The 25,309-nt window shown below is 44.6% G+C and overlaps 6 protein-coding genes across 9 annotated transcripts; 2 read left to right on the top strand and 4 right to left on the bottom strand.

Annotated features, from left to right (window-relative positions):
- Window positions 1–1,380: 1,380 nt before the first annotated feature.
- Window positions 1,381–4,413, bottom strand: LOC112291749 (calcium sensing receptor, chloroplastic). 2 transcript variants are annotated; one of them, XM_024539609.3, is made up of 7 exons: window positions 4,229–4,413; window positions 3,626–3,968; window positions 3,157–3,402; window positions 2,720–2,912; window positions 2,424–2,565; window positions 2,093–2,224; window positions 1,381–1,935 (listed from the first exon to the last, which is right to left on the bottom strand). In XM_024539609.3, exons 2-7 carry the CDS (start codon window positions 3,896–3,898, stop codon window positions 1,725–1,727), a joined length of 1,197 nt encoding a protein of 398 aa, XP_024395377.1. In that variant the 5' UTR covers window positions 3,899–3,968; window positions 4,229–4,413; the 3' UTR covers window positions 1,381–1,724. The 2 variants fall into 2 exon arrangements, with proteins under 2 accessions (XP_024395377.1, XP_024395376.1); XM_024539608.3 differs by having other exon boundaries at window positions 4,355–4,413.
- Window positions 4,414–5,600: 1,187 nt separating this feature from the next.
- On the top strand, window positions 5,601–10,140 carry LOC112291769 (blue-light photoreceptor PHR2). 2 transcript variants are annotated; one of them, XM_090255547.1, is made up of 8 exons: window positions 5,601–5,741; window positions 6,777–6,982; window positions 7,100–7,567; window positions 7,732–7,839; window positions 8,363–8,641; window positions 8,973–9,205; window positions 9,536–9,640; window positions 9,983–10,140. In XM_090255547.1, the coding sequence occupies exons 2-8, from the start codon at window positions 6,959–6,961 to the stop codon at window positions 10,071–10,073; spliced, it is 1,308 nt and encodes a 435-aa protein (XP_090111673.1). In that variant the 5' UTR covers window positions 5,601–5,741; window positions 6,777–6,958; the 3' UTR covers window positions 10,074–10,140. The 2 variants fall into 2 exon arrangements, with proteins under 2 accessions (XP_090111673.1, XP_024395409.1); XM_024539641.3 differs by having other exon boundaries at window positions 5,606–5,741; window positions 6,881–6,982.
- Window positions 10,141–10,400: 260 nt separating this feature from the next.
- LOC112291768 (plastidial pyruvate kinase 4, chloroplastic) lies at window positions 10,401–15,301 on the bottom strand. Of its 2 annotated transcripts, none has more exons than XM_024539633.3 (5): window positions 14,904–15,301; window positions 14,558–14,659; window positions 13,117–13,817; window positions 11,186–12,910; window positions 10,401–10,941 (listed from the first exon to the last, which is right to left on the bottom strand). In XM_024539633.3, exons 2-5 carry the CDS (start codon window positions 14,606–14,608, stop codon window positions 10,794–10,796), a joined length of 2,625 nt encoding a protein of 874 aa, XP_024395401.1. In that variant the 5' UTR covers window positions 14,609–14,659; window positions 14,904–15,301; the 3' UTR covers window positions 10,401–10,793. The 2 variants fall into 2 exon arrangements, with proteins under 2 accessions (XP_024395401.1, XP_024395403.1); XM_024539635.3 differs by having other exon boundaries at window positions 15,006–15,145.
- Window positions 15,302–17,064: 1,763 nt separating this feature from the next.
- Window positions 17,065–18,338, bottom strand: LOC112291770 (low molecular mass early light-inducible protein HV60, chloroplastic). The gene has a single exon (XM_024539642.3). The coding sequence runs from the start codon at window positions 18,170–18,172 to the stop codon at window positions 17,465–17,467; it is 708 nt and encodes a 235-aa protein (XP_024395410.1). The 5' UTR covers window positions 18,173–18,338; the 3' UTR covers window positions 17,065–17,464.
- Window positions 18,339–19,828: 1,490 nt separating this feature from the next.
- Window positions 19,829–21,223, top strand: LOC141046201 (low molecular mass early light-inducible protein HV60, chloroplastic-like). Its single transcript, XM_073538849.2, has one exon. It carries the CDS (start codon window positions 20,116–20,118, stop codon window positions 20,821–20,823), a length of 708 nt encoding a protein of 235 aa, XP_073394950.1. The 5' UTR covers window positions 19,829–20,115; the 3' UTR covers window positions 20,824–21,223.
- Window positions 21,224–22,318: 1,095 nt separating this feature from the next.
- On the bottom strand, window positions 22,319–24,999 carry LOC112291766 (uncharacterized). Its single transcript, XM_024539630.3, has 5 exons — window positions 24,782–24,999; window positions 24,457–24,687; window positions 23,865–24,262; window positions 23,154–23,576; window positions 22,319–23,000 (listed from the first exon to the last, which is right to left on the bottom strand). The coding sequence occupies exons 1-5, from the start codon at window positions 24,902–24,904 to the stop codon at window positions 22,769–22,771; spliced, it is 1,407 nt and encodes a 468-aa protein (XP_024395398.1). The 5' UTR covers window positions 24,905–24,999; the 3' UTR covers window positions 22,319–22,768.
- Window positions 25,000–25,309: the final 310 nt, after the last annotated feature.

Below are 25,309 nucleotides of genomic sequence, written 5' to 3'. Positions count from 1 at the left end.
GTAGATGATGGCATCCAACATGGATAGGTTGTTTTAATTAGTTATTGAAAGGCCACTACAAATGACTATTAGATAAATTGTCATTAGTTTGCTACAATGTTCTCACTTTTGCAGTTACATGGCAGAAACACTTTTTGTGGCTTGCAATGATAACAATTTCTACCATATTGTCCTACAAATCTTGTGTTTGTGATGTTTACTAAGAAATCCTAATCTTCTCTTAGAAAGATATTGTTATTCCTACTTTTGTATGTAAGAGAGGCCAATGGAGAGCCAAAGAGCTTGCAAAGAGCTTGATTACTGTTAATCTAGGAGTTAAGGATTGTTAAAAGACATGATTATTTAAAATCCTAAGTGGAAAAGTTGTGGGTTGAAGAGCACCATTAGTGATCCCTACAAGAGGCTCACGTCTATCTTACATGTAGTTTAGTATTGTGAAGTTTGTAACATCGGTTTTAAAACAATCCACCATATTTTAATTAGATACATGTCTTTTTAAAACTTATCTTCAAATCTATCTTCTTTTCACAAATATATATGCTCAGTTGATAATGAGATTATAGAATATGTGATATTTTCTTGCATAATTATTAAATCAAAAGAATACAATAGTTGAAACAAATTTATTACATATAAAGAAAAAAATTAATATATTAAAATAATAATAATAAATTCTTATATAAAAGTGTATTCAAATGAAAATATATTTAAAACAATGTTAAGCATTAAATTCTAAAGCATCATAATCATATGTCATAAATATGACATTTAAGTAGGATTAGATATTGAAACTTATGTTATTGTTATGTTAATATATGTATTTATTGGAATTAGTTTAATTGCAAAGGTTAGCACTTTAATATTTCACATTACTAGATGAGTGTTTATTAATTTACTAATTTATAACTTAAATATTTTTTGATATGACATATTAAGAGAATAGAGCACTCTTCCTTTACTTTTTGCTAAATAACATTTTTCTTTCCAGCATCTCAAAATTGCTGTATGTCAAATCTCTCCAGTTTGCCAAAACTGGAAGATTTAAGTGATATCAGTTTCCAAAGGCTATGGTAGAATTCTGCTAAATATGCCCAACGCGGCACAATATTTCCAAGGTAATGAAAATTGACAATTCAAATGTGCTGAAGTGTATCATTTGAAAAACAAGTTGCAGATAAACTGCATTTATTGTTTCCTCGAATGAGTGAAATCAGATTCACAATACCAAGATGTATCGTGTACACAGAAATAACGACTCTAGAAGAAAAAACTTAGCTACTCAGGATGTACTTGCGAAATATCACTGCCTCATCTGAGTTTACGACTGCTGGAAATAGAATGATTCTTGAGTCACACAAACACTGTCATTAAGCATACAAGGCGTTTAAGTGCAAGAGAGAACAGTCCCATGCCTTCATTGATACATTCTCTGCAACAGGTTAAAACGGTGGTCACCACTCAGAAATCTGACGTTTCTGCTCAAGCCATGCTGAAACTGTGCTCCCCACAGCGTCCTCGCACCCCTATGTAGATCTACATAGGTACCCTAAAATACGTAGAATCTGGCACGACATGTCGTGTGCCATAAGAAAAATTTGCAGAAATAAAATCATGCCAGACGAAGTTTACCGCTGTCAACTGAAAATGAATGTGAGAAAGCCTACAAATTTGGGCCTAAAAATATTACTAATTCTCTGAGCATATAATATGATCAACGGTATAGATCAATCTCTTCCAGCTTGCAAAAATGTGGTGCCTGCAGGGATGATGCGAGATGGGGAGAGAATTTCAGAGAATGAGGAACCCGATGACTCTGTGCCAAGCCTGCTCTGTACCCAACCCCTTCCTCCATCGAATCCATCAGTGATGACCCATGTGTTGCTGAACCCTAGCCCTGACAGGCATCTCGCAATGGTCTTGGAGATGTCTCCATTCCTGAATAGGCAAATGGACAGTTAGGGCTCTAATATATTGATTTTGTAGTGCTGGTCGAGAGTAACACTGTCAGAGACCATGTTCAACCAAAAAACAATAAATATTAGTTCTAAATTATCCACGATAGTGTAAAGACCACCGCGTTAGGAGGCCTTACGAGTCAATTATGATGAGCCTGGAGCCTTTGTTAAGTCTCTTCAGAGAGGAAATTTTAAGGGCTGCAATCTCAGCTTCAACGTTACGAGCGTTGCGTAGTTGACCCCTCACTTTTCCTGGCAACTCCTCAACTCTGTTTCCAGCCAAGTCTCACCGGTTAGAAAACACTTATCGCGAAACACTTCAGCTACCAACATTCACAGGCACTTAGTGGTGAAATCCACTCACAGCCGGAAACCTCCAACCAAATACTCTATTGGTGCTATTTTAAGAATTTCAATAACTGCATTGAGACCCCTCCATCATCTAAAATGGTGTGCAATTGGACTCACGGGACAGGGAGGAACTTGTTCTTGGCATTTCTTGGCAAGCTCGGGACACCAGACTTGGCTTTCTCCTTCTCACTTCGCACGTCAATGAGGTAGTAATCTTCCTTAGACAGAAGGTCAAGAGCTTGGAATGCGGTGAATTCACCTTCAAATTGAGCTCAGATGTTAGATTTGGTCCAACGAGGACACTACTCTTAACCTCGACAACGTAGGTGCACGTAGGATCTTGAGAACTCATCTCAAGAATGGTCAAACCTCCATTATAGTGGCCAACCACAACTGAGCTCTGAAGTACTTACCCTTGAAACCCCGGGCAGCGTAGGACAGGCTCGACAATAAAGGTGGTGTCAAGAGATACACCAGAAGCAAGGCTCCGGCTCCGGCGGCTAGGACGATGGGATCCGAGGACAAAACGTTCTGAAGAGTACTCGATATCGATGGTTGAGCCCCTTCAATGTACTTCTCCACTTCGCCTGCTGCGGAGGCAGCTGTCTGTAGACAACAACTCGATTAGACTGTTCCAAGTCACTTTACAAAGAGATTGGTTCATGCCGGACTATGTCATGCAGAGTTTTGTTCTTTTTCTTTTTTTTCTTTCCCCCTGGCAAATGAGCATTTCGTTTGCACAGAAAACAATTTGAATATGAAGTGGCATTGCTCGACTACCATGGCATTGGCGTTAAACGCGGTTTAAGTATCATTAAAGAGAGAAAGTGGATGAATTTATCTGCTTTACCTTCGCGGCATCTACCACAGGCTTGGTGTCGACACCAGTGCTCTGGAGGGCCTTCTCAGCTTGCTTCTCGAGATCGGATGCAATGGGAGACACAGTCTTGTAAACATAGTCTGCGGACTGTTTAGCGTATGGAGTCACGGCACTAACTGCAGGCTTCAAGGCGTAAACAATTTGTTCATAAACGTTCTTCATTACGTCAAAGGTATCCCCAGCTGTTCGAGATGCTTGAGAGGCGGCTTCTTGTGCCTGAGAAGAATTCAATTGCCATCAGGTACATTCTCCACGAGAGGATGAACTAGAAAAGCAAAACATATGCAACGATTTTCTCGATCCGGACACTATAAATGAGTCTACAGGATCCTGAAGCTGAATTTTCATCGTCAAAGTTACTGAACTCCAGTGCACAGAACCGAACTTTAATAAAATCTTATGGAAAACATGACTGCATAATCAACGAAGAGCGTCTTACCTTTACGTATGCTTGAGTAACATCCTCAGCTGTGAGGGCGCTCGCTGCACCAACGTCAGCCAGCACGACAATGGATGCGATGGTGGAGGGCGCGACGGCAGAAAGCATGTCACCCTCATCCTTCGCGGAAGCTCTCAAAGACAGAGCTGGTCGCCTGGAATTAGGAACCCTCTTCGAGATTCTGAGTGAGGCAGATTTGTCAACACTCTGAGAGGAACCGGCCAATGCACCGTTCAAGGCAGTGACCTGCATGGTCCTCATTGCTTGCGCCATTTCTATGTATTCCTGTCTCACAAGGGAGATAGATAATAGTAATCTCGGAGATCCTTCAAATGCAGGAATCCTGAAAACATACCCTGAACATCAGTAAACATCGGAGAATCCGAAACTACAAGAGCAAGAAGTCATGAAGATGATCGAAAATTTCGCAATGCAATACTGGTACAATCGAGATAGAGAACAATGCAATTGACAGCACTAAAGAACTCTGCGTCACTCAATCAAGCACCCGCCATACATTATAATGCCATTCAGCAAGATACACCCGCATTGCAAGACGAACGAGCTCAACATGCGCATACACACACGCAAACAAACACACACCGTGAGGGAGAGGGAGAGGGAGAAAGCCCCCGAGCGCCTAGCTCCGTCAACGAACATACACGAAGAGGAGTTCCAAGTGAAGGAGATCAAGTATTACAACAGGCGAGGAGGCGGGTGTGAGCTTACGGTGCAGGGCTGCCGCAGCGATGGTGGAAGCAGGAAATTGTGGTGAGAGATCAGGCGGGCGAAGCAGTGGTGCACGATCCATCGCGATCTTCGCTTCTATTCCCCTCTCCCCTCCTCTCCTCTCACCGGCGCTGTTTCGCTGTGTTCACCACTGCTTCCAGCTTATGCTTCATCTCAGTCACGAGATTCCGCGAGCCTATGCCTCCTCGCCACATCAGCAACAGCATCCTCATCCCTCGTCCCCTTCATGCTTAGCTGGACCCCTCCGGGTCGATGTGAACGGGGATGTGTTCGTCCCTGATCTCTTCGCCTGGAATTTGCCGTGCCTGGTAAACACTGCGGCAAAACTCAGCCAGGTGTTATAGCAACACCCGCCCCCACCAATATATTGTTATTATTGTTTATTATAGTGCATCCCCAGCCATGGGCCTGTATGTTCAAACAAAGCACAAGAGCCATCCAAGTTGTCCAAACATCTGACCACTGCACACGTTCTTCTCGGAAAAAGGTAACTTGTAGTTATGTGATGAACTCGTCCTTGTCATTTTTAATTAGGTCAGTCTCCTTTAAATGTGCTTTGAAAAGTGACCAAGATGCCCTACTCATGTTTACTTTCTTGAATACAGTAAACTTTTATTCCAATTTCATTACTTAACTTTTAAAGAACATTTCTTGAAGTGTTTTTTGTTCTTGCTTTTTCTTTTTCTTTTCTTTTTTACTTTCAAATATATATTTTATGAAACAGGAAGCATCGTGTGTCTAAAAGACCAACATTTTTTATACTTTTTACATCAAGCCTTTTTTTTTTTTTGGAGGATCTCATATTCTTTTACAACAAGTATATATTTTTTAAAACTGAAAATGGTAATATTTAATCTTCAATGCTCAACACATGTGAACAATGATTCATCTTCTTTACCTGGATAAGATTGGCCTTTCACTGAACAATTGGAATGTCATGTATAATAATATTGCAGTAGTGATCAAGTTCAAAATAATTAATAATTCTCTTTCGTATTGCAGCATGCCCGAAGTGTCACACTGGTCTGTGTTCCTTCATGGTGAGAGTCTTTGAGGAGGTTTTGTGGCACATCCTTCTTGCTGCTATTTGTATTGCTTCTTCTGCTTGTTGGTTTTTTCCTGCATTCCTAAGACCACTCCTCCTCTTCCTCCGCGTTGCTTTGTTCTGTTCCGAGTCTGGTAGTCATGGCGGGGCATGCTGGGCTTGACGACTTGGAGGTCCTTATGGATTGCAATCTCCAACGAGCGATGGCGTCATCCCGAGCGCGTGCGCCTGTACTATCTCAGGTGATCCTTGCTGCCGGTAAGGAGGTTAGCGATGCGGTTATTGACGGTGAAGAGGCCTTCGGCAACGACGACGCTGCAGGTGTGCGAACAACGTGGATTGGCATCTTAAGTCAATTATTCCCGCTCCTCCTCTCTCTTCTTTTTGAGGAAATGGTTGGCGGAAATAGTCATGTAGCGTAATTGGTTTCTTCTTGGAAAGATGTGGAGCATTGAAAGTACCGATATTTCGGTTGCTGAGATGTGATGCTGTGAAGGTTTGGTAATTTTGAGCGTTTGAGGAAGTCATGATTGCTGTTTGTGCGCATTGAATTGCTTCGGGTGTGGTATTGCTAGATCGTCCTGGCTCCATATTTACGATATCATCTGAATTCTGGCGTTATTTGCCTTCGGTAGCGGAAGTGGTCTCTTGTTGCAGTGGATTTTCATTTTCATCGATTGCAGACACGAAAGTGGAGAATTCTGTGATCCAAATACGTCCTTGATTCATTCTAGACCTGGGAAATAAATAATTTTGTTGTGCATCAAGTAGCTTTTATCTAATAACAGACGTGAAGAATCCTTGTCTTCGATACACTGATCGACTTTCCAGCTCTGAGTCCAAGAAGATCAGCTCCTATTTCTTAAGGTTATTCTTTTCTCAAGTTTTAGGTGAGAGACCAATCTGGTTGTTGTGTAGGGGTCGCTATTCTTGAGGACTACGTTCCGGTATTTAGAGGATAAGTATACTACCTTTTACGAGCGGAAACTTCAAATCGGATGAGGTGTTGACGATTACATACTCATTTTGTATTTGGGCTGAAGTAATTTGCATCAAGTTGTTATATCAATATCTATGGTTAGGGGATAGAAAGAAATCTCACTTTTCATTCTTCGGTCTACACAGCAGTCTTGCATCGTGGAGGTTATTGTTCTCGCATACTTTTTCAGTGAAAAGGATTCAATCTAATTGTTATGAAAGAGATGCTACTATCTCACATTGCATTTATCCATGGGCCTCGTGTTCATGTTCCACTCTATGCTTTTTTCCGAAAGCAATCGCTGGCATTTTAGAAGCTGATGACTATAGCCCTTCTAACCTTTCCTAGGATTGTGGTATGGCTATCTTTTTATGCAGCGTCTTTTGGAAATCCTCTCCCTTCAGCTGCTTCCATCTCGCTTGCTCTTAAATCCGTACTTACTTCCAGCCTAGTTCTGACCAAGAACACAAGGATGTCACAGGCCTTACATCGAAGTGGAGCTAGTCTAGCTGTCTCTTAGACAGCTTTCTCTCAGAAGAAAGGTCATAGCCCCGTGCCTATGACGGCTTCTTTCGAAGTGCAGGTTAGTGAATTGGAAACTTGAAGCAGGACGAAAGACAATAGCCAGGTAGTTGGTTATTGACCTGTTTGCTTGCAATCAACAACGATTGTACTGAGGCCAGTGGGTTGCTTGTTACAGGAAGTTCTTGACATTCCCGTAGAAACTCCAGCCACTGTTTCAAAGAAGTCAGAAAATTATGTTTCAGCTTTTCCAGAGTATCAAAGCCTTCGTGGTCCTGAATTCAAAAATCCATCGAGTGCCGCTGGTTTACGTAGAGCTTCGATTGTATGGTTCAGGAATGATTTGCGTCTGCATGATAACGAAGCTTTGGTTTCAGCTAGTAGAGATTCCCTCTCCATCTTACCAGTATACTGCTTCGATCCAAGGGACTATGGGAATTCATCATTGGGTATTGATAAGAACGGTCCCTATCGAGTGAAATTCCTCTTCGAATGTGTCGCGAATCTGCGGTCAAGTTTGAGAGAAAGAGGCTCAGACTTAATTGTTAGGATTGGGAAACCAGAGGAAGTGCTTCTCGACTTGGCAAAAAGCGTGGGAGCAGAATCTCTCTATGCCCATCAGGAAGTCGCGTATGGAGAGCTCCAGGTACAGTGGGCTCATTCTCAGGAAACATGGAAGCGTTTGAAAGTTAAATTGTGAAAGGTTTATGAGCAAGTGAACGAGTGTTGTTTCGAGAAGATAGTTTTTAACTGATTTTCTCAGCTACAACTGATGGAACTGGTGTGAAACGTTGATTGCTTTCATTGCAGGAAGGAGATTTTGTTGCAATTTCTAGCAACTCTTACACTCCTTGGTTGTCACATAAAGGTGTCGCCGTCAAAAGATCATGGAATGCCTTGAACAGAGGACCTTTCCAGGTTTGAGAATTTATCATACTCTATCACTAGGTGCATGTGGGACAAAATGTACGAGTGCCTCACTACTTCGAAGGTTCCAGGTGTATGCTACATCTCTGTTAAGTTTCAATCTTTTGAAGTAGTAGTAGTTGTTCAATGCTTTCTTTACAATTTTAAGTCACAAAATAGAGAATATTTCGAGATGCATCTTTGGCTTACAAGAATTAGACTCGTATGGGAGCGTTGTATCGAAATATGCATTGTACTCGAGGTTTTCAGAGTGAGTCAGCGTGGAATCACTTCGAGTGTGTAGTTACAACATGGATGCTTGTTGTGAATGTTACTCAAAAGAACTAGTATTTAAAAATTATGGCCAGCAATATCTTGCGCAAGGGGTGGCATTGGACAACCTGGCAGCTGGATTCAGGCCATGGCCAGAAGATATTCAGTGCGAAGAGATGCGGAACATAATAGCTTTTTTCTCTATTATGTTCGGAGCATGATTAAAATTCATTCTGATGTTTCACTTGTCCTGTATGTTCAGGCTCAGGAGAAGGTGGCTGCGGCTTTTCAAGACAACGGAGTTGAAACGAAATTCTTTTGGGGCGGTACTCTTGTTCATCTTGAGGACTTACCTTTTGAACTAGATGATATGCCCTCCAATTACGGCGGATTCAGAGAAATGGTTCAGAACTTAGCTGTCAGGAGTACAATTGAAGCACTTCAAGAGCTCAAGGGTCTACCAGCTTGTGGAAATATCGAACCTGGACGCATTCCATTCCTACAGGAACTTGGCTTGAATCCTGCGGCTGATATGCGACAGGTTCTTTTTCATTATTTGAGCAATTAATATGGGTGGATGGGTGAAGGCAACAATGATTCTCAATGCTCTTCGTTCCAATCCTGTTGTTGTGTGGATACCGTAGCTTTTTTCTTTCGACAAGAAGGAAAGCTAGGGCGGGACCAGGTTTAGGATCATATCAAACGTTAAACCGGATTAACAACTCTACCACATCTGTGGTGGCAACTCGTATCCTGAATTTTACTGGATTGATGATGCAATACACGATATTAGGCGCATTATAGAGCCATATTTCTGCTATGTTTTGCCCCTGTGCTTAGTACCAATTGTGCGTCTCTTGCTTATCTAGCAGGAGATCCAAACATCAGGTGGAGCTGTATTGATGGGAGGTGAAGACGAAGCCCTGAAGAAGCTGGACAGATATGTTTTGGAAACAAGCTCATCCATAGCGAAGAACAAGCAATCGGAGACTAGTGCTGACAGCTTGTATGGTGCAAATTTCTCTTGCAAAATCTCTCCCTGGTTGGCCTTGGGTTGTCTCTCACCACGACGAATGTTCGAGGATCTGAAAAAGAGTCGATCAAGGTTTGCTTCGATCTGAGTGTTGCCCCCAATTGATATAATTCTCTAGCTATAAGTTAGGTTTTTCTTACTTTTGATGACATAATACCAGATTGTACGTCATCTAACGTTTGACATGCTGTAGAAAGTGTTGCTTTTTGATTCTAAGTGCCTCTTCTCTGGGTTATCGTTAACATTCTAAATCATCCATTTGATATTCTGTATGACGTATCCACTTGTGCTCATTGACGTTTGAGTTGTGTTCTTTGAACCAATCAATGACCTAGGGTTTCTTGGATTGCTGAGTTATATTGGAGCTGCCAAATCTAATTCAGGTTTTTGATGGGTCCACAGTGCTGGAGTAATGCCCACCTTGCCTGTGAACACTTTAGGAACTGGAAATGAAGACCATAGACTCAACTGGGTTCTATTTGAGTTGTTATGGCGAGATTTCTTTAGGTTAGTTTCCTATGTTCTTGATACTCTGTTATTGTCTGTTCCAGTCTCTCAATTAGATTTTAAAACTTAGTGATTCTTTCATTTCTTTTTATTTACTTCTTTATTTAATTTATGATTCAGTTAGTGCTGCTTATAGTGGAATATGAGTTTTACTTGGGAAGTTATACAATCAAACAAACTCTTATGCTGAAGTATTGTCATTTTAAGATCAAACTAGGGTCCGGATACACCTTCTAAATGACGGAATTTCTGTATTTTTCTCAAAATACTGTTGTCCCGGTAATATTCTAAGCATGTTGCTTTTAACCATATTCTAACATCCAAGTAATTCGTTATTTTCAGGTTTATCACAAAGAAATATGGTACTGAGGAGAAGTTTAGAGAGTACTCCAATTGCAGCCAGAACTGCTTCTCTGGTTGCAGCTTAACATAACAACATTTGAATGAGATTTGTAAGGCTTTACAAATTTAGTATATTTACTCAGAACTTTGTCCAGGAACCAATCCTTTGTTCTGCACCACAGCATTTCTTGTACTGTAATAATAATTGATTTGCATAGAATTTGCGTTGATCAAGAATTACATCATTTTGCGAAGCAAAACTTTTATTTTTACAAAATGAAATATATTTGAAAACATGTAAGAATATTCATATTCATATTTGACTTGCAAATACATAAGACTAACTTGCATTTTGAAAAATATAGAGAGAGAGAGAGGATGACCTTGAACCTTCAATTGAGCCAAAGATACACAAACAAAAGAAACTGTACTCAATCTTGCGAATTAAGTTAAGATTGGCAGGTAGCCAGAAAAATGAATGAATGAATGGTGCTAAGGGTGAACCTCCCCACCAGCACGGAGTAAGGTCTGTATTGTTTCCAACTCTGGAAGCTCTGCTGAAAAGCAACCAGAGCACGCGGGAATCACTCTTCACAACTGCGCGAGAATCCACTTAACTACAGCGAATGGAGAGAGTCAGTCGCATGGGGTCCTCTCACGAGCTTGCATTCAGCGTGTGGTATGTACAAAAGCATGAACTACACAAGGCACGGCGCATCGGGATCCACGCCAGCATCTCCCGAAGCATCGCCACGCCGGATCAAAGCCCACATCTCATCCATTGCTGCGCTTGGACCGCATGAACGGAGCCTTACATGTCGAGGTTGCCAAGATTCTGCAACGGATGCATTCTCCATCGGTTTTTCCTCCTCCGACTCGCTTCCCTGCGGAGGATGTCATCTAAACTGGCCACAGCTTGCAGAATGTAAGGGCCCTTATTTAGCATCACGCACTCCGCCCTGCAATAGTATGCTTCAACAACAAGTTAGTCTCCCACTGGGATGCAATTCCATCTGTCTAGAGAAAAATTTGATGTCGTGACAATCACTGTTCTGCGGCTCTTGTAGACCATGTGAAAAGTTAAGAGAAGTGTTTGTTCGTGTATCAATGTAGATGAGCTTCTAGTGTCTGATCGTGACAGCTAGTTTGGCATCACCCCATGCGTCGGATGGTCACACGAGATGGTTAGTGATGAAGAATCACCTGGAACCTGATGCAGCGTCCGTGATTTCAGCCCGAGAAGGCAAGCCAGATTTCGCTAATTCCTCCAGGACCTGTGTGGCCCAGATTGTGGGCACATGAGCAGCTTCGCAAAGCAACAGAATTTGGTCCTGTATTTCAGCGAGGCGTTGCCACCCGCACTCCACTGCCATGTCGCCTCGAGCCACCATAACGCCCACGGGATTCATCGTCACCATCGTCTGCAGGAGAATCGAAGGTAGGCTCTGAAATCCTAACTCGGTCTCGATTTTGACCACAATGCCGATCTCGTCTGCACCTCGTCTTGCAAGCTCGTCCTGAAGGGCGCGTACATCTGCCGGACCGTTGACGAAGGACAATGCCAACATGTCGGCATTTGCAACAACAAAATCTAAATCCTCGGCGTCTTTTACGGTGAGCCCATTCAAAGACAAGTCGCTCTCTGGAAAATTGATCGCCTTCTCACCCTTCAATTTCCTCCCCTTATGACCACCAGCTTCTGTGATCGTAACGCAGATCTCGGAAGGTGACACGCTGCCGATTACGCCTCCAATTTTGCCGTCGTCAAATTTCACAGGCTGTCCGAGTTTAGCAACGTCGAAGACCTTGTCGAGCGTGCATGTCACAGACGCCGGCACCACCACTTTCCCTGCTTTGTCCACTTGGGCCGGACTTCCTAAAACATGGTCTCTTTTCAACAGAAGCTTGTCGCCGGGTCGAAGGAGTATGGCCTGCTCCACTTCTGGTAGCTGCCCAACGTTCAAGTTGAGTCTCTGGCCATCGTATCCCAAAACAGTTAATGCACATCCAGGCTCAATGTAGGAAACGGCCCTGCACTCTGCAAATATACCGGCCCTCGATGGATCACTTCCTTTCTCCATTACACGAAGCTCCCGAGACCGTCCTCTTGCGTCTTTGAACTTTATTGCATCACCACTTTGGATTTTCTTCGTCCACCCAGGGCTTGGAATGATTGGCACGCACACATCCGGAATCCTTTGACCGGAAGGTCTCACTCCTTCCTCCGCAATCCAGACACATGCTGGGGCAACGACATGACCGAGGCTGTCTTTAGTCGGCTTGATTTTAAGAACAGATGGGCCAGGTTGCATGGGACCAGTTCGGAGCTTTGGTCGAGTAAGATCGAAACTGACACGGCATGGCATTTCTAGAAGCTCAGCAAAGAAGCGGACTTTTTGAACCATTTTCTTCCAAACCTCTGGACTGTCGTGCGCACAATTGATCCTGGCAACATTCATACCTGACAGCAGCAGGTGACGGATGAGTTTATCGTCTTCAGCTGCTTCTGAAGGAAGAGTGACCATAATCACTGTATTCCGTTCTGGAGGCGATGACCCTAGAAGAGCTTCCGCATGCTTGGACAACATGAAGTTTCCAGCTTCGTAAGAAATGTGTTCGGTCCCGTTCAGCACCACGTCCGTTGCAGAAGTCCCTTTATTTTGAACAACACTTTGCCATTCTGGAATTGATACAGACGGAATGCATCTGCGTCTAGTTTCGCCATCTAAACATGAGCAGTTATTCTGCGAGTTGGTGAGCAGTGAAAAGAGAATTGTGCCGAGTGTATTTAGGCTTGCCAATGTGTGAGCTTCGCAACCCTCCAAACCAGAGAGTCCAGAAGATGCGAGTCCTTCTTGTAGGTTCGCAACATCCAGGGATCGGAATCCCATGTAATGAAGCAAATTTCTTTCACTAGCATAATAATGCCTGCCACATCCAAGAAACAAGTTCATCTAAATATTTATTAAACTGTAATCCCAATCGCAAGCTTTATCAAACACAGCCGATAAATGAACCTCAAACCTTCAAATATTTACACCCTGAGTATGCAAACCAGAATTGAGGCAACCTCAGCAAATTGTATCAAACGGCGATTTCTCAAGGGAAAGATGGACAATGTTGGTGGCACGAACCGATGAATCTTCTCTAGCTGTGTAGCGTACCGCTGTTCCAATGCCAAAGCGTGTAGCCTAATGCCTTCCAGCTGGTCGAGGAAGTCTACAAGCATACTTTCGTACTTGGCTGCCGAACTGAACAATAGAAATGCAGTTGCAGCAGTGGAATTCTCAAAGCTCTGTAAGTTTTTCTCAACGATAGCAATCTCTTGCTCCTCCTCCTCCTCCTCCTCCTCCTCCTCTGTTTCAACAACTCGGTTGCCTTCGGTTCTCTTCAAAGGAACCACTTTTTTCTGAATTAGCATTTGGTTGAATAGGTTTGTATCCACACCCTCATGATTCCCATGATCACTGTCCACTGTAGGTAACGGGATCAACAGACCAGTGGCTGATCCCACAGCCACGGGCGTGGCATTGCTTACTACTTGAAGCCTGCGAGAAGCTTTTTTCTCGTTACCGTGCATCGGAGCTTTCAAATGAGATTTGATATTACTGTCTGCACTTCCATCGCCAACAGTAGCAGGTGCCACAACGTGAGTGCCAATGGGTAATCGCTTGAAGCGTGATTCCCTTCCGATCCTTTTCTGCTTTTCAAATGATAGAGCTTGTGATGCGCCATCCCGTTTCAGAGATTGATAATGCAAACTTAATGATCCCGATTCGGTATGGAACAATGCGTCGTTGTTGCACCTTCTGCCCGAATTTCTAAATATGAAGTCCTGCGAGATCCAAAAATCATTGAACGTGATCAAAATGCTGCAATTGATGGCGGCAAGCAATTGATCATCTAAAGAAAACTACAACAGGGCATGGATTAGCAAGGACTAGCTGATATATGTGCAAGATCAACTGCTAGCGACAGCATTTTACTTCTTCGTGCTTTCCAGGCTTCCAAATCCATGGTCGCTCAAAACAAACATGTAAAAACCCTACAGAACATGTCAATCAACATGACAAGCGTGTTCCAATACAAACTCCGTGATAGCACTTCATTTGCGTCATTGTAGCCTAATGCATCACAGTTCAAAACAACCCTTCATCGAAACCTTGACAGTATTATACGGTCGACACAAAGTATCCCAGCGATTGTTCCCAATGGCGATCGCATCGAAACCAACAATCGCAGTAGCATCGAGAAGATACGGGGTGTGAAAGCCCAAGATGCGCTTCATAACTAACATAATAGAGGCCTATTGACCTCAAAAGCGTATGACCAATCTGAACCACATGACAGAGCAAACGCAATTCTCTTAACCTAAACAAAGCGTTGGTCCAGAAGTTGATAACTCCTGCAGTCCTGTCTTAATTTACAACATCTGTCGTCTATGACTGGGTTAGTCATTTCGAAGGCTTAGACGAAATCACATAGCCGTTGTAAGAAGACACAAGAAAGAATGGAAAAAATAACAAATGCAAAAAACCAAAAAACCAAAACGAAAGACCAAGTCCTGGTTCTCACCGTTTGTCCACGATAAAAGGTGGTTGGTTGAGTAACGAAAGCCGGCGACATTGCAACTATCTTTGTCCTTTTCCAAACATATGAAAATCACGAGATAGATGCCTGTCACACAAGACCGCCGTTTAAATGAAGGTTAAGGTTTCGATCCCCTTGACTAGATTATTGGTTTTGCAACAAAATATAATGTCACACCTCCTTCACTCTGAAACTCTGTGCACCCAATTGCGCTACATGAAGGAATTCGATCTAGACCAAGAGTTCAGAAACAAACGGCGCACGCTAGAACAAATCCGGATCTAGACCGTTATTTCTCGGCTTCCTGCGCTCAGACCAACTGTGGATTTACCGTACTGGTGCAACAACGCGCAGTTGCAATTGCCACCTACACCGCTTTGCTTTTGTTCTGGCGAAGGACAGCGGAAGGCGGCTTGAAGGTTCAGCACCAGACCTGGTACGACTCACGCGACGACGACGACGACGAGCTCTTGTGGTAGCTTCAACGAATGCGACCAGCACAGCCTTCTTATGTGAATCCCTTCTGTCGTGCCAATTACCTCTGCCTTTCCTGCGAGGGAGTGGAGATCTAACTGCTAGCACGCCTAGTGGCTTCTCTGAGCCCGTTTACTGCCCAAAACTTAGAACTGAAACCGTTCTTGTAGTGAAAAAAGTTCTCAAACCTCCGCGCCGACGATGCGACCTCCGCAAGGGGAGAGAATCGTCACCGCTCACACACAGCAGATTGAAATTACCCTCGCATCAACTTGACACTGATACTCCCATACATAAGCCCAGCTAGAGCTCGCAAAACTCTTCCCGTTGACCTCTCAGTGGCGTTGGCTCTGTTTCAAACGTGGTGCATAAGTCGCTTTTACTCATTACTAAAATTGAAGCTTGGAAGCATATTGGTATTTTTCTAATGAAACATTCTGTGAAATCTTAGCTTGTTCATGATTTGTTGATCAAGCAAGGCTTCCAAGTTCATTAAGTTTTTGAAAATTTATTTCTCTTGGTAGCCAGAATTGGTTATGTAGAGCACGTCGAGTACAAAATAACGAGCCAGACAGAACAAACACGCCAGCGGTCTATAACGAGGATTCAAGATCCTGAGCCCCAATCTTCACGTAGTCCTTTCTAAACTATGGCAGCAATGTAGGAGTGTACAAACCGAAGGAGCTAGAAATACCTCCACGTTTGCACGTTTAAAATCCAGCAGACTAGTGAATCTTATCCATGTTCACGAGAATCTCAGCTGCCGGTTGATCCCTCATCCTGCAAGGAATCCACCCCATGTCAAATTTCCCCTGTCGTTGAAGCAGGAATTGCACCTTTTCCAGTGCTCTTGGCGCTTGCGGCGTGATCTGATGGAGATCCCGTGGAGAAAACTGCAATAAGCATAGCATTCAGCAGATGTGCACAGTAGTGACAGGGACCCAGATGGCGGCCCATGACAAATGAGCTGATGAGCTGGGGCTCCAAAATTGGGCCATGTCGTCGACGAGGCGGGGCCGCAACTAGCGCGTCAGACACCAGTCTAGAGCAGATTGCCCAACGCATGAGATCCAGAGGCGCAGTGAATCCGAGCACCCAAAATTAGAAGATTCATCAGAATTCAGTCGCCGTAGCCGCAGAATCCCTGACATGGGTCCATTTTCAACATCGAGCGGCGTGCGTCATGGCTGCATCTTGCATGTCGCTGAGAATCTTCTAATCTCGTTTGCAAATTACGCATCCTTCTTCTTGTGACGAGTGATGGATTCATTGAGCATTTCTTCAATTTTTACTGTTCTCTCTTTACTTCTTATTGAATATGTGGTCATGTCCTTATCCAACTTCGTAATTAAAAATCTATATTTGTAATTTAGATTTATTATCTATTTTCTTAACTCTTTGAATTTTTATAGTAAAAGTATTTCTAGAACCATAATTATATTGAGTTACAATAATCTAGTGATAAAAATAGAAACAAAGAGTAAACCAAACATTAGAAGAACTTTGTAATCAACTATTTGATCAACTTTGTAGTAATAAAAGGCCTCTGTAACATGTGATATTCGGACTTTTGTCACTGCCCATCGCCGCAGTGACATACAATGATCGATTCAACATGCCGTTCACTACAACTTCTGGCCACTGATTCTCAAAATTTCGAACAGGTGCCTTAAGAGCTGCATCAACATCCTTTTTACACTGGAATATCCTCTACTTCTCGAAGCCGAAGCACAAGGATAATCAATACACAATCAGCATCCTAACATCGACACTCTTCTCTACCATACCAACTAGGCCAAGACACTAACATATGTTGATTTACTCCCCACCTTAGTGAAAACAAGGTTCCAGCACCAGTATTTCTCCGTCTATATCGTTCATCACATGCATCGCAAGCTGTACTACATCAATCCTTCCTTCTGAGGTGACAACTCCTATCCACTTCCTCAAAACACGTAACCGTAAAGTTGCAGGAACGAGACCATTCGATCCTCGTTTCTTATTCTTCAACCAAGATATTCAACAACCAATACTTCCTTCTTTATTGCAACAAAATGATCCGGGTCAGCTTCCGTTCGGAAACGCCGACCACAATCCGTCGGACTGATTTGCACCTACGGAGTCCTTTTATTCACATAATCTGCTACTCTCGTGCTGATGGACCGCACGGGTCACAATTGTACGTGAAACAATCGAAACTCTATGACACATCCTCGCGTCCTGCACACTTCCTGCGCCATATCTCCAACCCGAACTCGCTACGGCTACTCATTTACAAAATCGCACTCAAGGTCGTCGCTTCAGGATCTCACTCATTCACGCGTGGACCCATCTGACACCCGGGTCACTCTCCTATGTACATACGCCCGCACGCCACCGTTGCACTGGCATCGGGTGTCGCAACTGCATCGAGCAAATCTAGTTGAAGATGGCGGAGTGGGTGAACATCTCCGTCACCAGCAGCGAGAAGAATCCCACCATCGCCATGCGCCCATTCCATCGCTCCGCTCGCGCCGTGAAAGGCCCGAAGCTGCGAGCATCCGTCGACTCGCCGCTCATGATGGGTACCAGCGATGCGTACGTGAGCAATTGCACTGCCACTAGGAAGTACAGCAACCCGGTCTGTCCGGGAGCTGTGAGCTGGTCCATCACCGTTCTCCCCGTCATCTCTTCCGCGACCACTGCCCACACCATCCCCACCATGGCGAGCCTGCCGTTGATGGTCTCGGGCGCCGCTCCGTCGAACGCGAACACGCTCCAGAACGACTTGCTTCCGGTCTCGGTTCTCCTCTCCACCTCGGGGCGCGGGTACAAGGACCCGGATGTCGGTTCGGTGCCCATCACGGATTTCTTCTCGGACTCGTTGGTCTCTTGGTTCCGGAGGATGTCGTCCTCGGTGAGCACATTCTTCGTGTTGCGGCCCACTGCCTCCCTCACGTCGGCCAAGGGACCCTTGCTGCCTCCAGCTTCGCACCGAACTCTACCTGCCAGAGACGTTGTCAATCTGGCAGGAGCAGCCACCAACTGCGCACCTGCCAGCTTTCCTGGCTTGGGCAGAAGCGACAGCGATGCCTGAAGGCTACCGGCGCTGATGGTACTCATCTGTGATATCGCCGCTGCTGCCATTGTACAGTCGTGGGACGAGTGCACCGAATCTGGAGACAGTCGAATTGGCTTCAAACTACCCTTCGAAGTGGTCCGATAGCAATCGATCAATAATGTGGATGTTCCACGCTCTATGCCTTGATCACTGTTATTGAATCCTGTTTGACTGTGTGTGTATGTGTGCCGAATGTGGGAGAATCAGAGGACGGAGGCTGTTATATAGTGCGTTGCTGCCGAGCCACGGCCAGTGGCAGACGGGGGATGGAGATGCGAGCGTGGCTAGATGGTCGGGCATCCACATGGTAAAGCAGCCCTAGCACGATGCTTTTCGGGACGAGAGGTTGCCGAGGGCGGAGACGTGGCGATCGCTTTTGGGGATTTTATGAGCTAGAAGCAGTGAGGAGATCTTGGTGGGTTCGTGAAGCTTTGCGGGGCCATTTGTCTGGAGGCACACGCATCATGTGTCGAGTGGGAGCTGGTGGAGGAGGCGGGTACAAAATGCGCATCGACGGTGAGAGCGGAGGCGTCGAAGAATGTGGAGTACGATTACGACATGGCATTGCCTTTTGGAGAATGCCCAACAAAGGGAAAAGCAGGTAGAGAACAGTGACGTATAGACACAGAGTATCGAATGCGATGCACCATCCCACGCCTGCGCTGCAAGTCACTGAACCGGTTCATTCAGCTCGTAATGCTGGCCAGTGCGGAATAGGTGCTAATTTATTAGAATGGAAAGTTATTTGTTTTCATCCATGACTGGATGTTGGGCGATTTTAGCAAATTTTTTTTCACACACGTTTTTCACACCCACTTGTCCGCTAACATATTTTGCAACTTAGGGCTCAAGGTCAAGGCTCGTTGTGGCAAATGCCCTTGGGGAGTAGCTTAGGCGAAGGGGAGATAGTTGGGGAGGAGGACATAGGCAAATATGGTTGGCAAAACATTCAAATGGTTTGATAGGAAGTCCACCATGTAAGTGACTGGAATGGAATTCCGAGCTTACCAAATACAACTACAAGTCCCAACCCTTTGACTCTTCGTTCTAGTAGATGAGTATGATAGGTGATTTTTTATTTTTTATGCGAGTTTGTGATCAAAAAATGCAAAATCATTCTTACATACAGCCTTTCCGTTGTCTTTCAACATATTCAGTGCCGTTAATGTAAGAAAATGGCTAGAATTGTTTTGTATTAGTAAATTATCATAAAGTAGGTGATGGTTTTGACAATGCATGTGTGGTGAGCTTTGCAATTTAGTAGGAAATAAGACTTGTTAAAAATATCTTTTTTCAGAATGGATAATTAAGATATGTTATACACTATGACAAGAGGTCATTAAAAGTGACAGGTTTTTCTATCATATCATAGAGAATGGAGTGTCATTGTCAAGAGTAGTATGCTGTGACAATTTATTATTGGTTGTTTTGGTTAATAGTTTGCATGATTTATGTTACAGGAGGCTCAAATTGAGCAAAGATTGATCATATATGTTGACTTAGAGTTTAAACTACCAATATAACACATGCACTTTAAACTCTAAGTCAACATAACACATGCACTTTAAACTCTAACCCACCAAGATCTCCTCACTGCTTCTAGCTCATAAAATCCCCAAAAGCGATCGCCACGTCTCCGCCCTCGGCAACCTCTCGTCCCGAAAAGCATCGTGCTAGGGCTGCTTTACCATGTGGATGCCCGACCATCTAGCCACGCTCGCATCTCCATCCCCCGTCTGCCACTGGCCGTGGCTCGGCAGCAACGCACTATATAACAGCCTCCGTCCTCTGATTCTCCCACATTCGGCACACATACACACACAGTCAAACAGGATTCAATAACAGTGATCAAGGCATAGAGCGTGGAACATCCACATTATTGATCGATTGCTATCGGACCACTTCGAAGGGTAGTTTGAAGCCAATTCGACTGTCTCCAGATTCGGTGCACTCGTCCCACGACTGTACAATGGCAGCAGCGGCGATATCACAGATGAGTACCATCAGCGCCGGTAGCCTTCAGGCATCGCTGTCGCTTCTGCCCAAGCCAGGAAAGCTGGCAGGTGCGCAGTTGGTGGCTGCTCCTGCCAGATTGACAACGTCTCTGGCAGGTAGAGTTCGGTGCGAAGCTGGAGGCAGCAAGGGTCCCTTGGCCGACGTGAGGGAGGCAGTGGGCCGCAACACGAAGAATGTGCTCACCGAGGACGACATCCTCCGGAACCAAGAGACCAACGAGTCCGAGAAGAAATCCGTGATGGGCACCGAACCGACATCCGGGTCCTTGTACCCGCGCCCCGAGGTGGAGAGGAGAACCGAGACCGGAAGCAAGTCGTTCTGGAGCGTGTTCGCGTTCGACGGAGCGGCGCCCGAGACCATCAACGGCAGGCTCGCCATGGTGGGGATGGTGTGGGCAGTGGTCGCGGAAGAGATGACGGGGAGAACGGTGATGGACCAGCTCACAGCTCCCGGACAGACCGGGTTGCTGTACTTCCTAGTGGCAGTGCAATTGCTCACGTACGCATCGCTGGTACCCATCATGAGCGGCGAGTCGACGGATGCTCGCAGCTTCGGGCCTTTCACGGCGCGAGCGGAGCGATGGAATGGGCGCATGGCGATGGTGGGATTCTTCTCGCTGCTGGTGACGGAGATGTTCACCCACTCCGCCATCTTCAACTAGATTTGCTCGATGCAGTTGCGACACCCGATGCCAGTGCAACGGTGGCGTGCGGGCGTATGTACATAGGAGAGTGACCCGGGTGTCAGATGGGTCCACGCGTGAATGAGTGAGATCCTGAAGCGACGACCTTGAGTGCGATTTTGTAAATGAGTAGCCGTAGCGAGTTCGGGTTGGAGATATGGCGCAGGAAGTGTGCAGGACGCGAGGATGTGTCATAGAGTTTCGATTGTTTCACGTACAATTGTGACCCGTGCGGTCCATCAGCACGAGAGTAGCAGATTATGTGAATAAAAGGACTCCGTAGGTACAAATCAGTCCGACGGATTGTGGTCGGCGTTTCCGAACGGAAGCTGACCCGGATCATTTTGTTGCAATAAAGAAGGAAGTATTGGTTGTTGAACATCTTGGTTGAAGAATAAGAAACGAGGATCGAATGGTCTCGTTCCTGCAACTTTACGGTTACGTGTTTTGAGGAAGTGGATAGGAGTTGTCACCTCAGAAGGAAGGATTGATGTAGTACAGCTTGCGATGCATGTGATGAACGATATAGACGGAGAAATACTGGTGTTTGAACCTTGTTTCACCGTAATGGGGAATGTATCACCACGTGATAGTCTGTCCACATTTTAAGGAGTCAGATGATTATTGGGTTGCTTTGTTTAGAAAGTTAAGAACTGCGATCCGTTTCAAAGTGCTTGTGATTGCTTGGTTGTTCTTGACATCCTGGACATCACATGATACTGATTGAGATTACTGGATTGTATGTTCGAACCAATGCAAGCAAAGGTACAAGAGATGCTGATTTCGCATACAGGAGGATGTAACCAACCTCACTGTCCGTGTTAGAATGTGCTCTAATCGATCATGCACATCAAGAACTTCCATCCCGACAGGTGTACGACGTTGCGCATGAATTTGGGACAGAAACGCTAAACTGAGGTAGTGGGAAGTGAAATCAGGGGGTAATTTTAGTTCAGTTAACTTTTGATCCGTCAGAGTAAATTAAATCCAATCCCAGTCCATTAGAATAACAACCATTACTCGTCAACTAAATCAGTTACCAAATGACACTGCTTCTTCACCATCAGAATCTAATCTGACATGAGGAGACTGTAGAATGAATACGAGCACTCTATTATAAACATCGGTGCATACCTCTCCGACAAGCAGAGGCTACAGAAGGGGTAGTGGAGCTTTCCTTGGCATAGACCTCAAGTACAAAATTGGTTATTAAACTTTCAAATCCCCACATAGGATTATGTAAACAGAAGGTTGTTGACTCACCGGCAACAGCTATGCTTCCTGGAAAGAATTGAGGAGGGCAGGGATTGAAACCTCAGAACCCAAGGTAAGAACGAAACCTCGTCATTCTGAAGGAATAAGCAACTAGACAAAAAGGATACGATGGAGTTTACTTTTTCAAGTGACTAGGCAAACAAGATACAAGATCATTAACATCTCACAGCATGAATTGCTACGTAATACGGTCAGTATCTTGACTTCAACTAGGAACTGCAGTTACTGCACTCCGGAATATTCACGACGTCCATGGGCACCACACAAGGCCCGCATGAACTCACATACTCAGAGGAAATAGCATGTACATTTTTGATGACAAACTGCAGAGAATGCGTCCATGGCATTAGTGCTGCACTTCACTGTGAACTTCTACACGTTTTCTACTCACTTTCAAATCCATCGTAATAATCCTATCTAACACAGCATTAATAAAGCCTAGAAACAGCTAACTCTCTTAAGAGGATAACGTAATATCTCGACTCTGAGCTGCTGCAGTGATGATGTCGCATTATGTCACGCGATAGACAGAAAACATGAGATGAGATACAACGGGCACTTGTTCCGCGGAAAAAAAATGGAAGGTGCTCATTTAACATCACATTGAGTATAGCCCTTTTAAAAGGGGAAGAGAAAATATTCAAGAGCGTCAATCTTCTACCATGGTTGTTTCTTCGTCACCATCATCTTGCCCAGGGAATTCATTGAACATAAACTGTTCTTGATATTCCATGAGATACTGAGTTGAGCGCTTGACATCAACAAACAGTTGATAAACACGAGTTATGTCTTCAATCTCAACCTCCTTCCCTTTGCGTTTTTGGCAAGCAAGAGATGAGGCCGTGATTAAACACATTGCATAACGCAGTGATGTCTCCTTTCTGCAATAAAAAAAATTGATAGTATGCATTAGGAACAATCCATACAAACCAGGAACCCTCTTAAAGAAAATAATAATAACGAACTGGCTGAAATACAAGCTAATAGGATAATTTAGGCACTCCCAGAGAACCCAAATCTCAAAGTGAACGTACGCAATTTTGGTCAATAGCTCTTTAGCATCATCCGACATTTCAACATCTTCCTCCTGACACCGAATGTCAAGAATACTCCGCAATTCTTCTTCAGTATATGGAGTCGTAGAAATAATCAGAAGTCTATCTAACAGGTCGATTGGGATTCCATGTGGTGATTTATAGTTTGTCCCCCGAATTCGGGTGATTCCCCTGTTCGTGGCAACGACTAATATGGGTGCCATCTCATTTTCCAATGCTCGATTCAAAAATGAGAAGCATTCCATATCCAACATATGCACTTCATCTATGAACAGAACGCCTGGTACAACTTCAGCTTTGCCTTCTTCCCTCCATTCAGCCACCTTACTATCAATCTGTTCTCGGACTTCAGACCGAATCTCTCCAGTGTCTCCAGCAAACAATGCAAGAAAACCCTGAGTCCTACAGAAACGTAATAAGTATCAATTAGTAGCTGATGCTAAGATACGAAATCCAACTTACTGCAAGCATGGAAAATAAAACAATCGAAAGTAACTGGAGATATCACAATAAAATAGTTAATGCAAGACGATCTACACTAATACCGTGCAAGTGATAACCGTAACGAAATAAGACTTGGTAGTATACGCTGAAAAGCTATACTCGAAACCCGCAAGTAGCATCGTTGTCAGCAGCAAGAAATGGCCAAGACTGTGTGCATCTCATTCAACCAGAGTCCATGTAGGTTACCGGCTGTTGATAACGTCGATTTCATGTAACGTCACAACGTGGACAACCTCCTTCCTCTTCTGTAGTTCGCCATCAGGGCACTGTACAAACTTGGTCTGTGGTCCCATTGCATCATAATCACGTGACCTAGCAAACGAACGACCTAATTTGGTGATCTTCCCAGAAGCTTTGTCGATGGCAATCACATCTCCGCTGGTTACTTTCTCCTTTCCTAGAGCTTCAATCATCTTAGTACCAAGATCGTACACCGTTTCCATCTCCGTAGTTTTAAGGGTCAACTTGCCAGTCTTAGAAGCTGCTCCCGTTGTGGCCGGACGATCAATCTGAATCTCCACAACTTCTCCCTCGATAAGCTCTGTTTCTTCTTTGATTCGAACTCCAATAGCTTTCCGGAAAGCCTACAAAGTGCAAGGTTATGGAAAAATTAAGGGCATTCCCACCATCATAAGTCCCTTCATAACGCATACATCACAATGAAGATATGCATGATTTGCGTATAACAAGGAGTTAAATTTAATATATATATATATATATATATATGAAACTCCGTGTTTCTGTACAACCACAATGAATGATGCAACTTGATTAGTACCTGAGTGAGGGCCTCCGTCTTTCCCATTTCTAGGGAAAAAATTTCACTCCCAGCCATCATAGCAAACGGAGTCTCCTCACCAAGTGCCTTAGCCATACCCATGGCTATGGCAGTCTTTCCCGTGCCAGGCTGACCAGCCAGGAGCACAGCACGCCCCGCAATTTTCCCTTCCTTGATCATTTGCAATATCACTCCAGCAGCCCTCCTCGCAGCCTTTTGCCCTACCATGCCCTGATTGTCACAATCATCCGTTACTTACAATCAGCTAACGCTCAAACGATCGATACCTTCATTGGTGCAATAAATAAGTCAAGAGGATTTGTACCTGAGACACAGCGCGAGCTTCGAAGGCGTCATCTAATCCCAACCCGCGGATGTGCGAGTGCGCACCAATCCGCTCAATTTTGGTGAGATCCTTCCCCTCGGACAGCTTCACCTCCGTCGCCATCTCTCTACGCTTCAACCAAAGATAGGAAAAAGGCGCAACCTGCACAAGACACAATGTCTTGGGCAACAACAAAAATCGTCGCAGCTCTCAGCAACCGGGGTTCTGATGTCGGAGGCTGCACAGTGCTCCCACTTCGCTTGAAGGTTTAGGGTTTAGTTTGGTTGCGGGGAGTGACGACTGGGGAGTGACTTTACCCGCCAAAAGATTGCCAGCTTGGACTCGGTGCATCCATGCCCCGCCCCACCTCGGTTCGGAGCCGTGGCTGATTTGCTCCGGGAACCGAACCGGGCAGCCCTTGGTTGTGGTGGGAAAGAGCATGCGTTAGTGGGGTGATGAGGCACTACCTCTTCATTATTAAAGTATTAATAAACAACTTGTTCAAGGCCAATATAATTTAAGCATAGG

Source organism: Physcomitrium patens, chromosome 14 (assembly GCF_059467195.1).
Source record: "Physcomitrium patens ecotype Gransden chromosome 14, ASM5946719v1, whole genome shotgun sequence".
Taxonomy (NCBI): Eukaryota; Viridiplantae; Streptophyta; class Bryopsida; order Funariales; family Funariaceae; genus Physcomitrium; species Physcomitrium patens.
This window is presented reverse-complemented; position numbering and strand designations above follow the sequence as displayed.

Bases quoted from the DNA above. Each gene is read 5' to 3' on its own strand.
- LOC112291766 (XM_024539630.3), bottom strand. From the start codon at position 24,904: ATGGCGACGGAGGTGAAGCTGTCCGAGGGGAAGGATCTCACCAAAATT. The intron at 24,263-24,456 runs GTACTAATCAAG...TGCACTTTGTAG, and splicing joins AGACGGAGGCCCTCACTCAG to GCTTTCCGGAAAGCTATTGG. The intron at 23,001-23,153 runs GTACGTTCACTT...TTTTTATTGCAG, and splicing joins GAGCTATTGACCAAAATTGC to AAAGGAGACATCACTGCGTT.
- LOC112291769 (XM_090255547.1), top strand. From the start codon at position 6,959: ATGACGGCTTCTTTCGAAGTGCAG. The intron at 6,983-7,099 runs GTTAGTGAATTG...TGCTTGTTACAG, and splicing joins CGGCTTCTTTCGAAGTGCAG to GAAGTTCTTGACATTCCCGT. The intron at 9,206-9,535 runs GTTTGCTTCGAT...ATGGGTCCACAG, and splicing joins CTGAAAAAGAGTCGATCAAG to TGCTGGAGTAATGCCCACCT.
- LOC141046201 (XM_073538849.2), top strand. From the start codon at position 20,116: ATGGCAGCAGCGGCGATATCACAGATGAGTACCATCAGCGCCGGTAGC.
- LOC112291770 (XM_024539642.3), bottom strand. From the start codon at position 18,172: ATGGCAGCAGCGGCGATATCACAGATGAGTACCATCAGCGCCGGTAGC.
- LOC112291749 (XM_024539609.3), bottom strand. From the start codon at position 3,898: ATGGCGCAAGCAATGAGGACCATGCAGGTCACTGCCTTGAACGGTGCA. The intron at 3,403-3,625 runs GTAAGACGCTCT...AATTCTTCTCAG, and splicing joins TTACTCAAGCATACGTAAAG to GCACAAGAAGCCGCCTCTCA. The intron at 2,913-3,156 runs GTAAAGCAGATA...TGTTGTCTACAG, and splicing joins CTGTGGTAGATGCCGCGAAG to ACAGCTGCCTCCGCAGCAGG.
- LOC112291768 (XM_024539633.3), bottom strand. From the start codon at position 14,608: ATGTCGCCGGCTTTCGTTACTCAACCAACCACCTTTTATCGTGGACAA. The intron at 13,818-14,557 runs GTGAGAACCAGG...TGGATCTCGCAG, and splicing joins CCTTTTATCGTGGACAAACG to GACTTCATATTTAGAAATTC. The intron at 10,942-11,185 runs GTGATTCTTCAT...ATACTATTGCAG, and splicing joins GACGCTGCATCAGGTTCCAG to GGCGGAGTGCGTGATGCTAA.